Source organism: Rhea pennata, chromosome 3, assembly GCF_028389875.1.
Source record: "Rhea pennata isolate bPtePen1 chromosome 3, bPtePen1.pri, whole genome shotgun sequence".
Classification (NCBI taxonomy): domain Eukaryota; kingdom Metazoa; phylum Chordata; class Aves; order Rheiformes; family Rheidae; genus Rhea; species Rhea pennata.
In genome coordinates this window covers 71,103,668-71,118,782 of record NC_084665.1, presented here as the reverse complement: position 1 = coordinate 71,118,782, position 15,115 = coordinate 71,103,668, and the positions used below count along the sequence as shown (strand labels likewise).

The window sequence follows — 15,115 nt, the reverse complement described above, 5'->3', positions numbered from 1 at the left end:
ATTATTTGTGCAAGTGTCCAGCATATTGCCATTGCGGGGTGAAGGGCAGTTAGGAGTACTGGCCTTACAGACACCTTGGCAGCATTCCCTGCTATAATGAAGACACATGTAAGGAATTGTATGAAACACAGAAGAGAAATATACTGAGAAAAGTTAATTAATGAAATGATCACTTCCTAAGGATCACATACTCCAAAGCTAAGTTTGCCTCTATCAAGAGCTTCTAGAGAAATGCACTCATGCTTCTTGCTTCTGTGTAACACAGTGAATAGTTAGTAACCTATTTGATACAGTAAGTGTACGTTCTTAAGCCTGTGCATATTTAGAAGTCACAAAACAAGACTACCTGTCCCAGTCAGTGCATTATCTGAACAGATTTGTTTGCAATGAGCTAAGTTAAACTTACCTGAATTTCCCCAGTGGAAGCCTCAGAGATGCCCATTCATGGCACTGAAAAAAAAATGTCAGCACAGCCAACACATGCTGATGCTGTCACACATTCTTACTTGACTGAGCATGAAGGAAAACCTTAAGAGTGGATTTTTACTCAACTAGAACCCCACTGACTGAGAAATATACAAAGGAAGATTTTATCCAAAGAGTATCTCACTTAGGAAAGATGAAGAAAGCTGTAAAGCTGGAATTTAATAAAGATTTGGATTCTGCTTTCAACTATCTTGAAAATTAGTTTGAACTCTGAACCTGCTAGTGAAATAAAAACATTAGTGTGTCAAACCAAACCACAACAGTTACTGTCTTACTGTTCTTTCTCTGAATACAGCAATTGATTTTATACACAGAATGGAGGTGTTTTAGTATTCTTCAAGGCTTATCTAGTATTAAACATGTTTTCAAAGGAAATATCCGAGGAACCACATTCCTCTGGAACTGAACCTCAGCATGAGATGAGGACTAAGCACGACTCCCTCCCATTTATCTGGGAGGACTAGTTTGGAAGTTGGCAACACTGATGCATAAGTGGAAATGAAGTTTCCTTTTGGAGAGTGTTAGTCAGGCCTTTTACACCTTTCTGCAGAACCAGGACAGAATCTGCTTGAAATACCGTTTAGACAATAAACCAAAGTGTTATGCTACTCCAAAGACTTCTTTCAGAGGTAATAAAAAACTAAACAGGCATTTAGGTGTTAAAGCACAGAAAATAATTAAAGAGTAACTATTTCTGCAGAACAGTGTCTTCCTAATCTTCCTAATGTTTATTATTACTGGGTTATGTTCTGCTGAAGAACATATGCTTTGATATAATAACTAGACTTTCCCTTAGCAACAAAAGGAAGTAACATTTCATTCAGCATTTTAGCTATTTTGCCCTACCATGAAATGCACTGTTCTCCAGATAAAGTATTTTTGTAAGTGAGACTGCATTAGACAAAGCCAAGCTGAGGGGGGAGGGGAGGGCAGAAATACTGACAGAATCTATGCTCTGAGATGTAATTACCATACCCACTCCTAAGTGGTCCCAGGATTCTCAGCAGTTAATGCACAGAAAAAAACTCCCCTGGCAGTCTTGGTGATGGGAAGTAAAACAACATAGAGAATGTAAAATCAAAAAAAAGTTTAATATAGCTACAGCTGTTTAGGAACACCTTAGGAACGTGGATGACATGCAGCAGCTATTTTTTGATTCCGTTCTGTATTAATCACAGACACAAGCTGAAGTATTTCTGGATGAACAAATTTTCCTGCAAGACAAAAGAAAAGGAAAAATTAATTAAAATGCTCTCATTTTTCTGTGTGTGAAAGGTTAGCTCTAAAAGGTTGGCAGTGATGTTGATGTAAGCTCAGAATAAACTACATTATTTTTAAGACAATTTTTAATAACCACTCCAATAAGGGGATTAAATTTTAAAAGCAACTATTTTACCTATTTTCTCATTTTAACTAACAATTTAATTTATTTTGGAAAACATGAAGAGCAGTAGATAGCATAAAATGTAGTACAATTACATCTGAAGCACTTGACTGAGCTGGTTCCCACATATTTTGAGTAGGTTCTACAAGGCCACAGTCAATGTAGGGATAACAATTTTCACAGAATAATAGAATGGTTGAGGTTGGAAGGGACCTCTGGAGATCATCTAGTCCAACCTCCCTGCTCAGCAGGGTCACCAACAGCATTTTAGACAGGGTTGCATCCAGGTGGGTTTTGATTATCTCCAGAGAAGGAGACTCCACAACCTCTCTGGGCAACTTGTTCCAGTGCTCTGTCACTCTCACAGCAAAGAGTTTTCCCTCATGTTCAGGTGGAGCTTCCCAAGTTTCAGTTTGTGCCCATTGCTCTTGTCCTATTACTTGGTGCCACTGAAAGGAGTCTGGCCCCATATGCACTTGACATTCTCCCTTCAGATATCTGTATACATTGGTAAGATCCTGTCACAGACCTAGTGGTGAGTACCACCCCAGGAGGAGGAGGTGGGGGGGAAAGAAGTAAGAAGAACTCCACAGGAGGGTGGAGAGGGTACACAGCATCACGTATGCCCCCTCAGTCTTCTCTCCAAGCTAAACAGGAGCCCCAGCTCTTGCAGCCTTTCCTAAGAGAGATGCTCCAGTTCCATAACCATCTTTGCAGCCCCCTGCTGGGCTCTCTCCAGTCTCTCCATGTCTCTCTTGTACTGGGGAGCCTAGAATTGGATACAGCACTCCAGATGTGGCCTCACCAGGCCTGAGCAGAGGGAGATGATCACCTACCTCACTAACAGGCCAGGCTCTCCCTAACTCACCCCAGGATACCATTGGCCTTCTTGGCCTCAAAGGCACATTGCCGGCTCACAGTTAACTTATTACCCACCAGGACTCCCAAGTCCTTCTCTGCAGAGTTGCTTTCCAGCAGATCAGTCCCCTGTCTGTACTGGTACCCATGTGAAGTACCCTGCCCTTGCCTTTGTTGAACTTCATGAGGTTCCTCTTCACCCATCTCTCTAGCCTGTCCAGGTCTCTCTGAATGGCAGCACAGCCTTCTGCTGTATCAGCCACTCCTGGCAGCAAACCTCCTGAGGATGCATTCTATCCCTTCACCCAGGCCACTGATGAGTAACTTGAACAAGACTGGACCTAGTATTAACCCCTGAAGGACACTGCTGGCTACAGGCCTCCAACCAGATTTTGTGCTACCGATCACAACCCCCTGAGCTCTGCCATTCAGCCAGTTCTCAGGCCACCTCACTGGCTGCTCATCCAGCCCACGCTCCCTGCGTTTGCCGTGGACAATGTTATGGGAGACAGTGTCAAAAGCCTTCCTGAAGCCAAGGCAGATAACACCCACTGCTCTCCCCCTTGCATCTCAGCCAGTCATTCCATCAGAGAAAGCTATCAGATTGGTTAAACATTATTTCCCCTTCATAAATCCATGCAGACTACTCCTGATCATCTTTTCCTCCCTATGCTTAGAGATGACATCCAGGATGAGCTGTTCCATCACCTTCCCAGGGATGGAGGTGAGGCTGACGGACCTGTAGTTCCCTGAGTCCCTCTTCTTGCTTTTTTTTGAAGTGACGCTGGCTTTCTGCCAGTCCTCAGGCACCTCTCTTGTCCTCCATGACCTCTCAAAGGTGATTGAGAGCAGCCTGGCAATGACATCCACCAGCTCCCTCAGCACTCGTGGGTGCATCCCGTCAGGGCGCATGGACTTCTTGGGTGTCAGGTTTGTCTAAATGATCTCTAACCCGATCCTCCTCGACCAAGGGAAAGTCTTCCTTTCTCCAGACCTTCTGTCTTGTCTCCAGGGTGTGGGATTCCTGAGGGCTGCCCTTAGCAGTAAAGACTGAAGCAGAGAAGGCATTCGGTATCTCTGCCTTCTCTGTATCCTTCGTCAGCAGGGCACCTAACCTGTTCAACAGCAGGCCCATATTTTCCCTAGTCTTCCTTTATGCTACAGATGTATTTGAAGAAGTCCTTGTTGTCCTTGACATCCCTTGCCACATTCAATTCCAAATGGGCCTTAGCCTTCCTTGTCTCATCCCTGCATACTCTGACGTTCCTATATTCCTCCCAAGTGGCCTATCCCCTTTTCCACATTCTATATACCTCCTTCTTCTGTTTCAGTTTTGCCCGGAGCTCCTTGCTCATCCATGCCTCCTCCTTCTGTTTCAGTTTTGCCAGGAGCTCCTTGCTCATCCATGCTTCCTTTGCTTGACTTCTTACTCATAAGGATGCACCGCTCTTGAGGTCAGAGGAAGCGATGCTTGAATATTACCCAGCTCTCTTGGACCCCCACTTCCAATCTAGGGTCCTAACCCATGGGATTCTTCCAAGAAGGTCCCTGAAGAGGCCAAAGTTTGCTCTGCTCAATCCACGGTTGCGATTCTACTTACTGCCCTGCTTCTTCTTCACAGGATTCTGAACTCCACCATCTCATGGTCACTGCAGCCAAAGCTGTCTCCAACCTTCACATCTGCCACCAGTCCTTGTTTGTTTGTTAGTACAAGGTCCCGCAGGACACCTCTCCTTGTTGGCTCCTCCACCACCTGTGTCAAAGTTACCACCAGTGCTCCCCAGGAACCTCCTGGATTGCTTGTGCCTTGTTGTGTTATTCCTCCAAAAGGTATTAGGATGGTTAAAGTCCCTCATGAGAACCAGGGCTTGTGATTGTGAGGCTGCTTCCAGGTGTCTGTAGAAGGCCTCACTGAGTTCCTCTTCCTGATCAGGTGGCCTGTAGTAAACACCCACAACAATGTCACCCATGTTAGCCGGCCCTTTAATCCTTACTCATAAGCTCTCGACCTGCTTTTCATCTACCCTAGGGCAGAGCTTCACACATTCCAGTTGCTCTCTCACATGAAGGACAAATCGATAACCTTGACTTCCTGGCCTGTCTTTATTAAAAAGCAGCTATCCATCCATCCATGTAGCCATCCATGTCAGTATTCAAGTCATGCAAGCTATCCCACCACGTCTCTGTAACTGCAATTAGATCATAGCCCTGCAACCGCATACACACCTCTAATTCTTCCTGTATATTCCTCATGCTGTGTGCATTAGCATACAGGCATTACAGAGAGGTAATCGTGCATGGATGTTTCCTGGGAAGGGTGCAAGAGGATACTCCATAGCCATGTCCCATCCACACTTCCCCAGCTGCATGCACCTGCTGGAGGCATCCTGACTTGAGCCACATTGACTACCCTGTCTCTATAACTCTCCCCTTCCCCCACTGTTCCTAGTTTAAAGCACTCCTTACCAGGCCGGCCAACCTGTTAGTAAAGATGTGTACTCTGCTTAGTGAGGTGGATTCCATCTCTCCCCATCAGTTGTTGATGATCTTGATCTTCAAACGTGGTCCCATGGTTATAGAAACCAAAAGCCTGTTGCCAACACCAGCAGTGCAGCCATTTGTTAACTTAGAAAAATCCATCTACTCCTCCTCTCATCCTTCCTCCTCACTGGCAGAATTGAGGAGAAAATGACCTGAGCTGCCAGACCCTTGTCCACCATCTCCAGAGCTCTGAAATCCTGTTTGATGGTTTCTAAATCGCCCTTGGTAATGTTAGTACCTACATGGAAGAGCAGTAAAGGGCAATAGTATAACACGTGGACAAGCCTTGGCAGCTTTTCCATGACAGTTTACTTCACTGGCTTGTGAAACACTAGCTTAGAGTAGAAGTAAGCTTCTGTCAAAGCATCAGTGAAGACTGAAGGCTCCTTTAAACCCCTTTAGTAGTATAGAGAGATCCTTAAATGCATGCAAGTGATGAAAGCTAAGTTTCTCTCTAAATACAAAGAGATGTAAAAGGGACTTAGTATAAGTGTAATCCATGTTCAACATGTACAGACAGATGTAAGGTGTTTTCACACCAAAATAAGCTTCATCAAAAATATTTAGTGTGTACTTCAGTAATGGTATAACAACTGTTTCTTACCTTTTCTGCATGTCTCTCAGGGAAAGAAAAAAAAAGCAATTTGTGTATTGATTTTATTAAAAAAGAAAAAAATTATCATACCAGCAGTTGAATCATAAAAATCCTGTAGTCTGCCAGGTGCCTTTTCCAACTCCTCATACTCAAATGCTTGCAGTATCATCTCACACTGATCCAACTGTTTTACAAACTTGGCTTCTGCAGTAGACTGATTTTCATATTCCTAAACAGATGTGCAATTATAAGAAATTTTTATTTGTTGTTCTGAAACAGAGTATTAGAAGCTCTTTTTATATCTAGAATTTTCTTTATTAGTAAAAGCCATTCCATAAATATTCAAGACAGAGTTCCTTCTTTTAAGGCCTGCTACTCAGCAAAACACTTAAAATTAAGTAGGTGCTGAAGTTCTACTAAACATAACAGGATTTAAGGACACAATTAACTTTTGCATACTCAAACGTGTACCAAAATGTTTTGCTGAATCAGGGATCACATGAAGACAATCCTAATCGTAATGTACAAATTAAATAATAGGTTCCATATAATGAAATTTTTTTTATATAAAAGACCTTTTCCAGGGTTAGTTAAGACTATGAATCACCACATTGTGTGCCAATGTATTGCTTTTATATATCTGAAGAACTATTTTGCATTTTTCTCCGCCACTTGCTAGTTTCATAAGCAGTTGTTCCTTACAATTTTCCTGTCACTCCTTCTTAATCTCTTTGGTCTAATCTGTCTGAGCTGCTTATGTCTTTCTCTCTCCCCTGGGAGACAAGGAGTGGTGGTGTTATGAGGTTTCCTCTGTATAACACTTCAAGTCCTTTAATCGCTCTGCTATCTTTTCCTTCTTTCCATCCACTGTCAGTTCATATTTGCGAGTCATTCATATTACTAGTCAACTTGAACAATTTTGCTGTCATTTACTTCCAGTGATGGTTGCAGACAGGTTGGCCATTTCACTTTTCTTTTTTCAAAATCTATGACATTGTATCTTCAAATGGTCTACTCCAGGCTTTCCAAATCAGCTGCAGAAAAAGCCACCTTCTCTGTGGGTTATCACCACCTTGCTATTCTCAGTAAGTCTGACCTCCCTCATCATCATCAGTAATAACCAGACCAGTCTCTTATGTACACACCAGGCCTACCTGTGCTTTCAGGTAGAGCCTGAAACCAGTTACACACCAGAGCAACTCTACAGATGAGAACGGTGCAACTGCAGGAAGTTTTTCCTACTAACCCACAGAACATGGCAAGATTTTGGCAGAACTTTAAACAGACAAGAAAGACCCTAAACTACTACCAGTATTTAGGGCAGTTCATAGAGTAGAATTTTGTTTCTGTAACATGACAGACAGGAATAAATCTATTTGCAGTAAATTCTCTCTGTATTGAGAAGATAATGGTGAATGTCATAGTGGCAAGGTCCTGGTTTATAATTCCAGCACAGCGATGCTCAGGTAATGAGCATCGCTGGTTATTTGCTTGTCTGACATACTGTTAGGAGCCTGCTTTATTATTACACTTATTGTTTTACATCCTAAAGTCAGAAATTCAAATTTTGATAGCCACGATTGATTGGTAATTTAAATGATGTTTTAAAGTTTCAATTACATTCTGATCAACAGTTTAGTCAACAGTTTCATTTCAACATTTTTACCTTTCTCTTTCCTCCTTTCAGTCTGAGATTTGTTTCATATATAAAATAACTACTACCTCTTACTTACTCAAATTCATTTATTTATACTATTTTCATGACCATGTTTTATTCCATTTCATTTGTCACCAAAAAGCACAAACTCTTTTGGTAACATTATAAAGGAGAACTTTATCACAGTGGCTGTTTGTTTGTAAAAGTCTGCCTCACCTCCACCATTCATTGGGAATATCAATCTGTCACCCATTTCCTCGTGCACAAAGCCCTCCAGATCTTATGCATACCTCAGCTTACATTAACTTCAAGAAATATTAGCTATTGTAATGTAACTGAGCATATCACTGAAATAATAATTTATTGTTTTGCCCCCCCCAGCTGTTTCAGAGTGCAAAATAATGTACTTTGGAAAAACAGTAACTGCTCTTTCAAACACACAGTCTATGTAGGGTGGACTTTTAAAATGACTACTGTGATTTTGCTCTTGAAAATATGAAAAGCAGGACACAGCTGAAGTGTGCCGACTTAAATATATTCTGAATTAAGTTACAAAATGAAAATGTATCAACGGCATCTCTCTGCTACCTTTCTCTCCAACACCACACAGACAGACACACACTTGCAAAGAGCCAGCCAGTACAGTCCAAAACAACAGTCTTCTCAAGGCTGTAGGGAAAAGGAGGTCAAAACAGGACATAGCAGTACAAAAGAACTTGGTGAGAGTCTCAATAGATCTTGTCCAGCTACTGTTCAGATCAGGCCCATCACTTTGCTCACTCACAAAAAGACAGAAATGCCTCTGGCTAGCTGAGAGCATATTATATCAAGTGATCAGAAGATTCTCATTTTCTGCTTTTTTTTTTTGATGGACCTAAAGAAAGACTAGAGGGGCTGCATGTGAGTATTCGATTTTTAGATTACACCTGTTGCTGTGTGGGTTACATTGATACTGCTACATTGGAAAGGTAATGGTAATGCCAATTAATTATCCTGAAGGAACAAAGAACAAATGATCAAAGTGTGCATATCCTAAATTATGGTGACGATAAAGATGAAGAACATACTGAAGAACTAATTGCATACTGAACTAGCTCCTATACAATCAGGAGAGAAGCCTGAGGCAAAGGAAGAAACACGCAAAAAAAAAAATCCCACAAGACAACTCTTATCTATCATAAACTCTTGTTCTTCTATTACAACAGCTTCCAAATGGAGAGGGAACCAGTGCTTACTATACAAATGCACACTCCCTATTCCCCAAATTTGGTTATGCTGATTTAACCCTTTAACCTTGGCATGAAGCACTGAAAAATCTAGCTCTGTTGCCAGTGTAACCACACAATTACAGAGAAAAAAAAATAGTGGGATATAACCAAGTACAAAAGTTGGTGGTAAATATATGGAATTTAAATACCATCTAAAGTGGAAAAATAAGAATGTCAGCATAAAATATAGCCTAGGGTTATAGAGTCCAAGAAACACACAACCCCTTGTTCACATCACGTTGTGAACAAGAGACTATGGACTTACATGTGCTCATGAGATCGTATGTCAGAGGAAGCACAGAATATTATAAAGCACAGTAAATTTTAACATGGATTGTCTCTGGAAATAATCTAATGATCTCTTGTTTGCAAAGATCTTCACAATTAACACCATGAATTTGCATTACAAAGTTAAATCACCTTCAAATATTTGTTTTCCAATACAAAGATTTAAGGTATCCAGGATGGGCCAGCAATCTGTACTGCTTGTAAAAGAGCACTGTACTTTATCAGTACTCCAGATTTATTTTTAAAGTAGAACTTACTACCAAATATTTTAGTCTAATGGGCTGTATAGTAAAGAAATTAAATCCACATTTTTTTCTGCTTTTTATACAGGTAATAATTATTAGATGACGTAGTCAGATTCCATTATATTTTTCTGTATTAAAAGAGCTACAAAGAGACAGCTGTCAACAAAACATACTGCAGTAAGAAACAGATTTATATCCAAAAGGCCTGGATATAAAGAGAAAACTTCTTTCAGTTGTCAAATCAAGCCCTGAAAGGGTTCACCCAGAACTCTGCGAGGTCAAAGGCTGTTTTTTCTACCAAAGTTTACAGTTCTATCTTGAAAGGGATTCCAAAGTCACCTTCACTCATACTGTTCACTAAAAAATTTAAAGCCTTATCTCCTGAGCAATGAATCTACCTTGCTTGATGTCAAACAAGAGATAGCGTAGTTTTACAGGCAAACAGAAAGAGGACAATAGGTAACTCTAAATTTTAGCAAAGGATTAAAAGATTGCAAGCTTACTTCCCAGAGTTCATAGATTTCTTTTCTGAGGTCATCTGACAGAAGCTGGGTCAGTTGTTGCATAGCTGCCTGAAAAAAAAAAGAAGGCATTTGCATATATCCATGACCTGAGCAAGCACATCTTAAAAAATAAATAAATAACTGCTTGTTACAAAGTTTGTAAAAGCATACACCAGACAATACTTTTCTATAGTTAGCGTACACCATGAAATCTACCAGCCGAACAGTAGGAGCACTTAGCACAGAGAAGACTTTTTTCTGGGAGCTGCTTAAATGCATTGTTAGAGAATTAGTTCAAAAGAACAGAAAAATAACCTGGAAGTGTATCTAGTAACTTCAAGAGTTCAAAAAGAAGCCCAGAGCAAAACAGGCAAGTCAAATGCTGGGGAACTGCCATCAGTTACCAGTTCTGCCTTCTTCTGCAGTAATAAGACACAATACTCCCAGGCTGAGATACAAAAATCTTGGGATAAGGTGTAATGCCATATCAAACTAATGGTATAACAAGCATGTATGTTCTTCAGATTCCTCCAGGTAATCACTCTTACTTCTGTACTATTTCTACTGTTTCCTAGTAACACAGTGCTGGTTCTGAAACAACCAACATCACAAACAAACCAGAAGTTTTATGCCATGATTGTTTTTCAACTTGAGACACAGGACATGGTTTCACAATGTGGCTCAGCTTAATCACCTGCTCCCTGCCACTGATGCATTAAGGTCTCATTCCTCCCCATCTCCTTCCAGCTCTGGAGCTCATCTAATTTCATGGTTATCAGGGCAAAATGGCTTACACGGGGAGGGGGGGGGGGGAAGACTTCTTTCTTTAAAAAACATCAAGTTAATTTTCTGTTGCCTTAGTGAGACTAGCTGATTAAACTTACCAAACAAGCAAGCAAACTTCTGGAACAGCTCAACATAAACAACAGAGCAGAGGGCAAAAGAGAACTCAGCAGTAGAATACTAATAATTACTAATAATTCAGCCCAGGCCATCTAATGAAACCACTACCCTCTATGTAATTTTACCCTGAAATTCAAGGTCAACATAAATGTTCAGTACTAGATCCTCCTTCTCATGACTTCTCATGAGGTCAACAGCAAAGTCCTACTGAGCTAAATGGAAGCAGGAAGAGCTAAAAACACTTCAGAAAAAAATGGTAAACATATTTAAACATCAAACTTCTGTAAGTGCCTAAATACAAATGGTAATTCCCTCTAAGCAAGTTAATTTCTGACCTGTGGTGACAAAACAACCTTTGGAGGCATTAGGGAAAGGTTTTTTGGGTTTAGTGTAAGAATACATTGAACAAGTACACTTAAAAAAACCAGAAAGACTGAAATTACAGTTGGTAAAGGTAGCATTTAAAGAATTCTAAATAGTCTTTTGATCTTTAAGTCGCACTTAGTCTTAGGAAACAGGTTATGTCTAGAATTAGTCTTAAATCCTTACTCTCAAGCTTAAACAGTAAGCAAAAAAGTAGAAAAAAAATACCACTGGAACATTCATCATACTATAAAGAACTGAAATTAAAAGGCATGACGGTGCCCTCTAGCTGTGACTGAAGGAGTGGTTTATCTTTTCTTCAAATAATACACCAAACCAGTATCAACAAACCAGCAGTTCAGATATACACATGGACAAAATCAAATATATCACGCCAAACTGCAAAGACTAATGTCAAAATTGTCATCTACACCAGATTTCTGTGCAAATTGTTTAAACAAAGTTTATGATGCATTCAAGTTATCTGATACTGTATAAACTCTAGTAACTGTCATCCACTCTTCTCAGTATACTTACTCTCTACTCCCCACTTCTTGATAAGGCTAGTAAATATGACTAACACCTCAGGCTGCAAAAAGATCTAGTCAGTAGAGGAATTAATGGTTGGTATGGAGATTACTTCAGGTGTTCTCCTTCTATACACAGACAAAATGAAGAAGTGCAAGGGTAACACCAAAATGTCAAAAAAAAATGGTTACTTATGGTATATTTACACAATGCCCAAGACAGTATTAGGTTGTTTTGAGGGTCTCTTCACTGCCACCATAATATTTAAAAACATGTAAAAAGCTTCACAGATGTGGTTTCAGACAGTGCGTCATACCTCTTCTCTCCTGTGTTTCTCCTCTTTGGAGATATTATCTGCAGGAGCGATATCTCCAACGATGCATTCAGCCATATCGTGAACCAAAACTAATCGTATGCATCTGACAAGAAGTCAAGACAGAATAATTAATTTTTCATCATTTTAAGTTGCATCTCATAATTAATAAAGATGTCTTAAGAAAATGCATAAGCTATCCCCTTTGTATATTTTCTGTTTTTTCCTCCCAATTCTACACAATATTTTTCATTTCTTGGCTAAGAGAAATGGCTTCCACCTATATACGATTTTAATTCCTGCTTTCCAGCTACTGCTGACTGTAAATATACATTTAAATATAGTTTGTATAAGAGGATACTATTCAAGTGTGATGTACTCAGTTATCATAACATCTCCCAAACCCAAGCAAACAAAAGCTAACTACATTACAAACTTCACATTATGCCTGTAACAAGTAGAATATAATCTGATTGGAGCCATCCCAAATTCAATATATAACCTGACAAAACACACTTACAACTCTGTAGCTATGTCAGTCTGTAAGAAAATAGTCAAAAGTCATCATCATTTTCATTCTCTCTTGAATCGACAAAGCAAATATGATCCCATACCATACTTGACAACTCATTCAACACTAACCATGCTTTCGCATCTGTGCTATACGATTTATGTGTCTCTATTGCTGCTGAGTGCTAACTCAGTCTGTCAAAATCTGTGCAGTATATGGCTTTGCCTTCTCCTTCCTCAAACTGCCTTTTAACTGAAAGTCTTCAGCTTGCTTATTTATAGCTTGCGAGAAGCTATATGCTCAGAGCCTCTGAGTTAAAGCTGCCTCAGCACTCTGATTTTGGTCATAAAAGTCCTTAAGTCCCTTTAAGCTCTCTAGGTTACTGCAGCCCCTCAAAAGGGGACCGGGGGGGAGGAATTCAAATACTCCCACTGCTTTAAAAGCTCTCCCACAGCACGAGAGCAGCTGTAAGCACTTTGCTTGCGGCTCTTCCACCACCTTCAGCAAGAGTCGTGACAACGAGCGACATCTCACCTGTCCTTGTTAAGGGTCTTGTCTTGGGCCACCAGCGCCAGCAGGGCCATTCGGTACATGTGATCGGACACGCTCTCCGGCTTCTCCACGCCGCTGTACACCCATCCCGTCCGCGGCACCCTCTGGGTGGAGACAGTTACCATAACGCGGTAACGTTAAAAACCGAAACGTTAAAAGCTTAGGCTCGAAGCACCTCGCTCTAGGGACGCCAGCAGGAGCGCGGCCTCGCTGCCACCTCGGACGCGGCTAATTTTGGCGCTTCCGGCCGCCCAGGCCGGGCTCCGCGGCAGCCACCGCGCCGCGCGCGCAGCCCCTGCGAGCCCCAGGCCGCCCCGCCGCAGCCGCTGCGCTGCCCGGAGCGCAAGGCTTGGACCCGCCGGCGGCTTCCTCCCTTCCCAACGGGGCACGGGCGGGCGCGTCCCCCCGCCGCGGCCTGCCCGCCGCGCGGCTGCGGCGCTGCGGGAGCGGGACGGGCAGGGAAACCCGCGGGCGGGCGGCGCGCCGCCGCCGCGCTGCCCCGGCCCCGCTCCCCGCGCTCACCTTGAGCTGCCCCACCAGCCTCAGGAACCGCAGCAAGCCGCCCACCCCCTCCGCCGCCGCCGCCGCCATCCGCTCGCTCTCGCGCTCGCTCCTGCTCCTCCTCCTCCGCCGCCGGCCCCGCCCGCCGCCATGGCGGCCCCGCCCCGCCGCACACCTGCTGCGACCGCGAGAGCGGCCGGCAGGAGCCGTTCGGGGTTTTGTTTTCCCCTTTTCTTTTCCTTTTCTCTTTTTCTTTCTTTTTCTTTTTCTTTTTCTTTTTTTGTTTTTTTTTTGTTTTTACACGCGTTAAGCGTGTGTGGTTGGGTGGCAACGTGTAGGTAGACCGTGGCCGTAACGTGCCCTGAGAGGCGAGGCATGGCAGTGTCAGGGGCCCGCAGCGGCCCCAGGGCTGCGTGTTCCCTTGCGGTCCCCTTTGCCTCCCCCACTTTAGTCCCACAAATTTTGGATGAATTCGTTTTTGCTCGGTGGCAGGATGGGTCAAGTACGCTTTCCTCGCTTCCCTTCCACCCGATTCTGGGCTTCCCCATCCTGCGGTGCCCTTAGGGCCTGTCAAACCTGGCAGCCTGGAAGGGCGGTGGGGGTCCTGCTCCTCGGGCAAACGGCTGTCAGGAAGGTATCTAAGGAAGCGATTTTTAGAAGAGGAACTCTGTGCATTTTAGAAGCGTTAGAAGCTTTGCCACGTTGAGGAAATTGTGGGGTGCCTGCCTCCAGGGGAGGGCCTGGGCTGTAGTGGTTGGGCACCTGGGCACTCCTGTGGTGCACTGCGGAGGTCGGAAGTGTGAATGCTGTTCCTGGGAACAAAAGCCCTTCAGAGTTGTGGAAGAAAAAAGAAGGAAACAAGCTATGAAAGCCCCTAAATAGTTAATTGCAGGCAATGGGACTGTGTAGTGTGGGAGTGGTTACACCATGCTTGCCCAGGGCTCCTCGTCTTTTTTTTTCCCATTGGCCAGTGTCAAAATGGGGCACTGAGGTAGATGGACATTCAGACCAGCTCAGTACGTCCTTAGGTGGGACTTCCTTAACTCTTCAGTGGTTTTTAGGTTTAGCCATTGGATGTGCTAATTTTGCACAATTCTGTACTCGGTGGATGCTATTTTGGTATCTATCTGAGGTATCTAACCCTGTCCTGCCTGGAGAGCTGATGTGCTGATGCAAGGTTGTGGGTTCCACTTCTTTAAGTCAGGTGAGACTACAGAAGAAAGAAGTAAGCAGTAGACTCAAAACCACATTCCAGATTCGCTTAGCAAAAATGAAGAAAGCAACAATAGAAATTGGATTATTCATGGATGTGACTGCTTCAAGAAAGGATACATAGGTGGCTTATTCCTTCCATTCTTTCATTACAAAAATGATACGAAGGAATCCTTCCACATGAAAAAAGGAAAGCAGTCTTGTAGACAGGAACAAGGGTAGAAAAGATTACAGGGGGTATTGTTATGTGAACCAAATTACTAGCAATTCTTCAAGAAAGAGCAAGTTTGGAATTGACTATTTTGGTTGTAAGCTCGTTGGAACTATTAGCTATGTCTCTTTACATTCCTTGTGTAATATCAAGTACGTGATTGACATGCAGAAATAGCACTAATTAAAGGATGAAC

At 42.6% G+C, this 15,115-nt stretch overlaps 1 protein-coding gene across 1 annotated transcript; it reads right to left on the bottom strand.

The window, feature by feature from the left end:
• Positions 1-1,558: 1,558 nt before the first annotated feature.
• HDDC2 (HD domain containing 2) lies at positions 1,559-13,604 on the bottom strand. The gene is made up of 6 exons (XM_062570918.1): positions 13,518-13,604; positions 12,978-13,099; positions 11,936-12,038; positions 9,826-9,894; positions 5,955-6,093; positions 1,559-1,700 (listed from the first exon to the last, which is right to left on the bottom strand). Exons 1-6 carry the CDS (start codon positions 13,584-13,586, stop codon positions 1,606-1,608), a joined length of 597 nt encoding a protein of 198 aa, XP_062426902.1. The 5' UTR covers positions 13,587-13,604; the 3' UTR covers positions 1,559-1,605.
• Positions 13,605-15,115: the final 1,511 nt, after the last annotated feature.

Coding starts and splice junctions, on each gene's coding strand:
- HDDC2 (XM_062570918.1), bottom strand. CDS start 13,586: ATGGCGGCGGCGGCGGCGGAGGGGGTGGGCGGCTTGCTGCGGTTCCTG. Junction 12,039..12,977: donor AAGACCCTTAACAAGGACAG/GTGAGATGTCGC, acceptor ACTTCTTGTCAG/ATGCATACGATTAGTTTTGG. Junction 6,094..9,825: donor AAATCTATGAACTCTGGGAA/GTAAGCTTGCAA, acceptor ACATCTGTTTAG/GAATATGAAAATCAGTCTAC.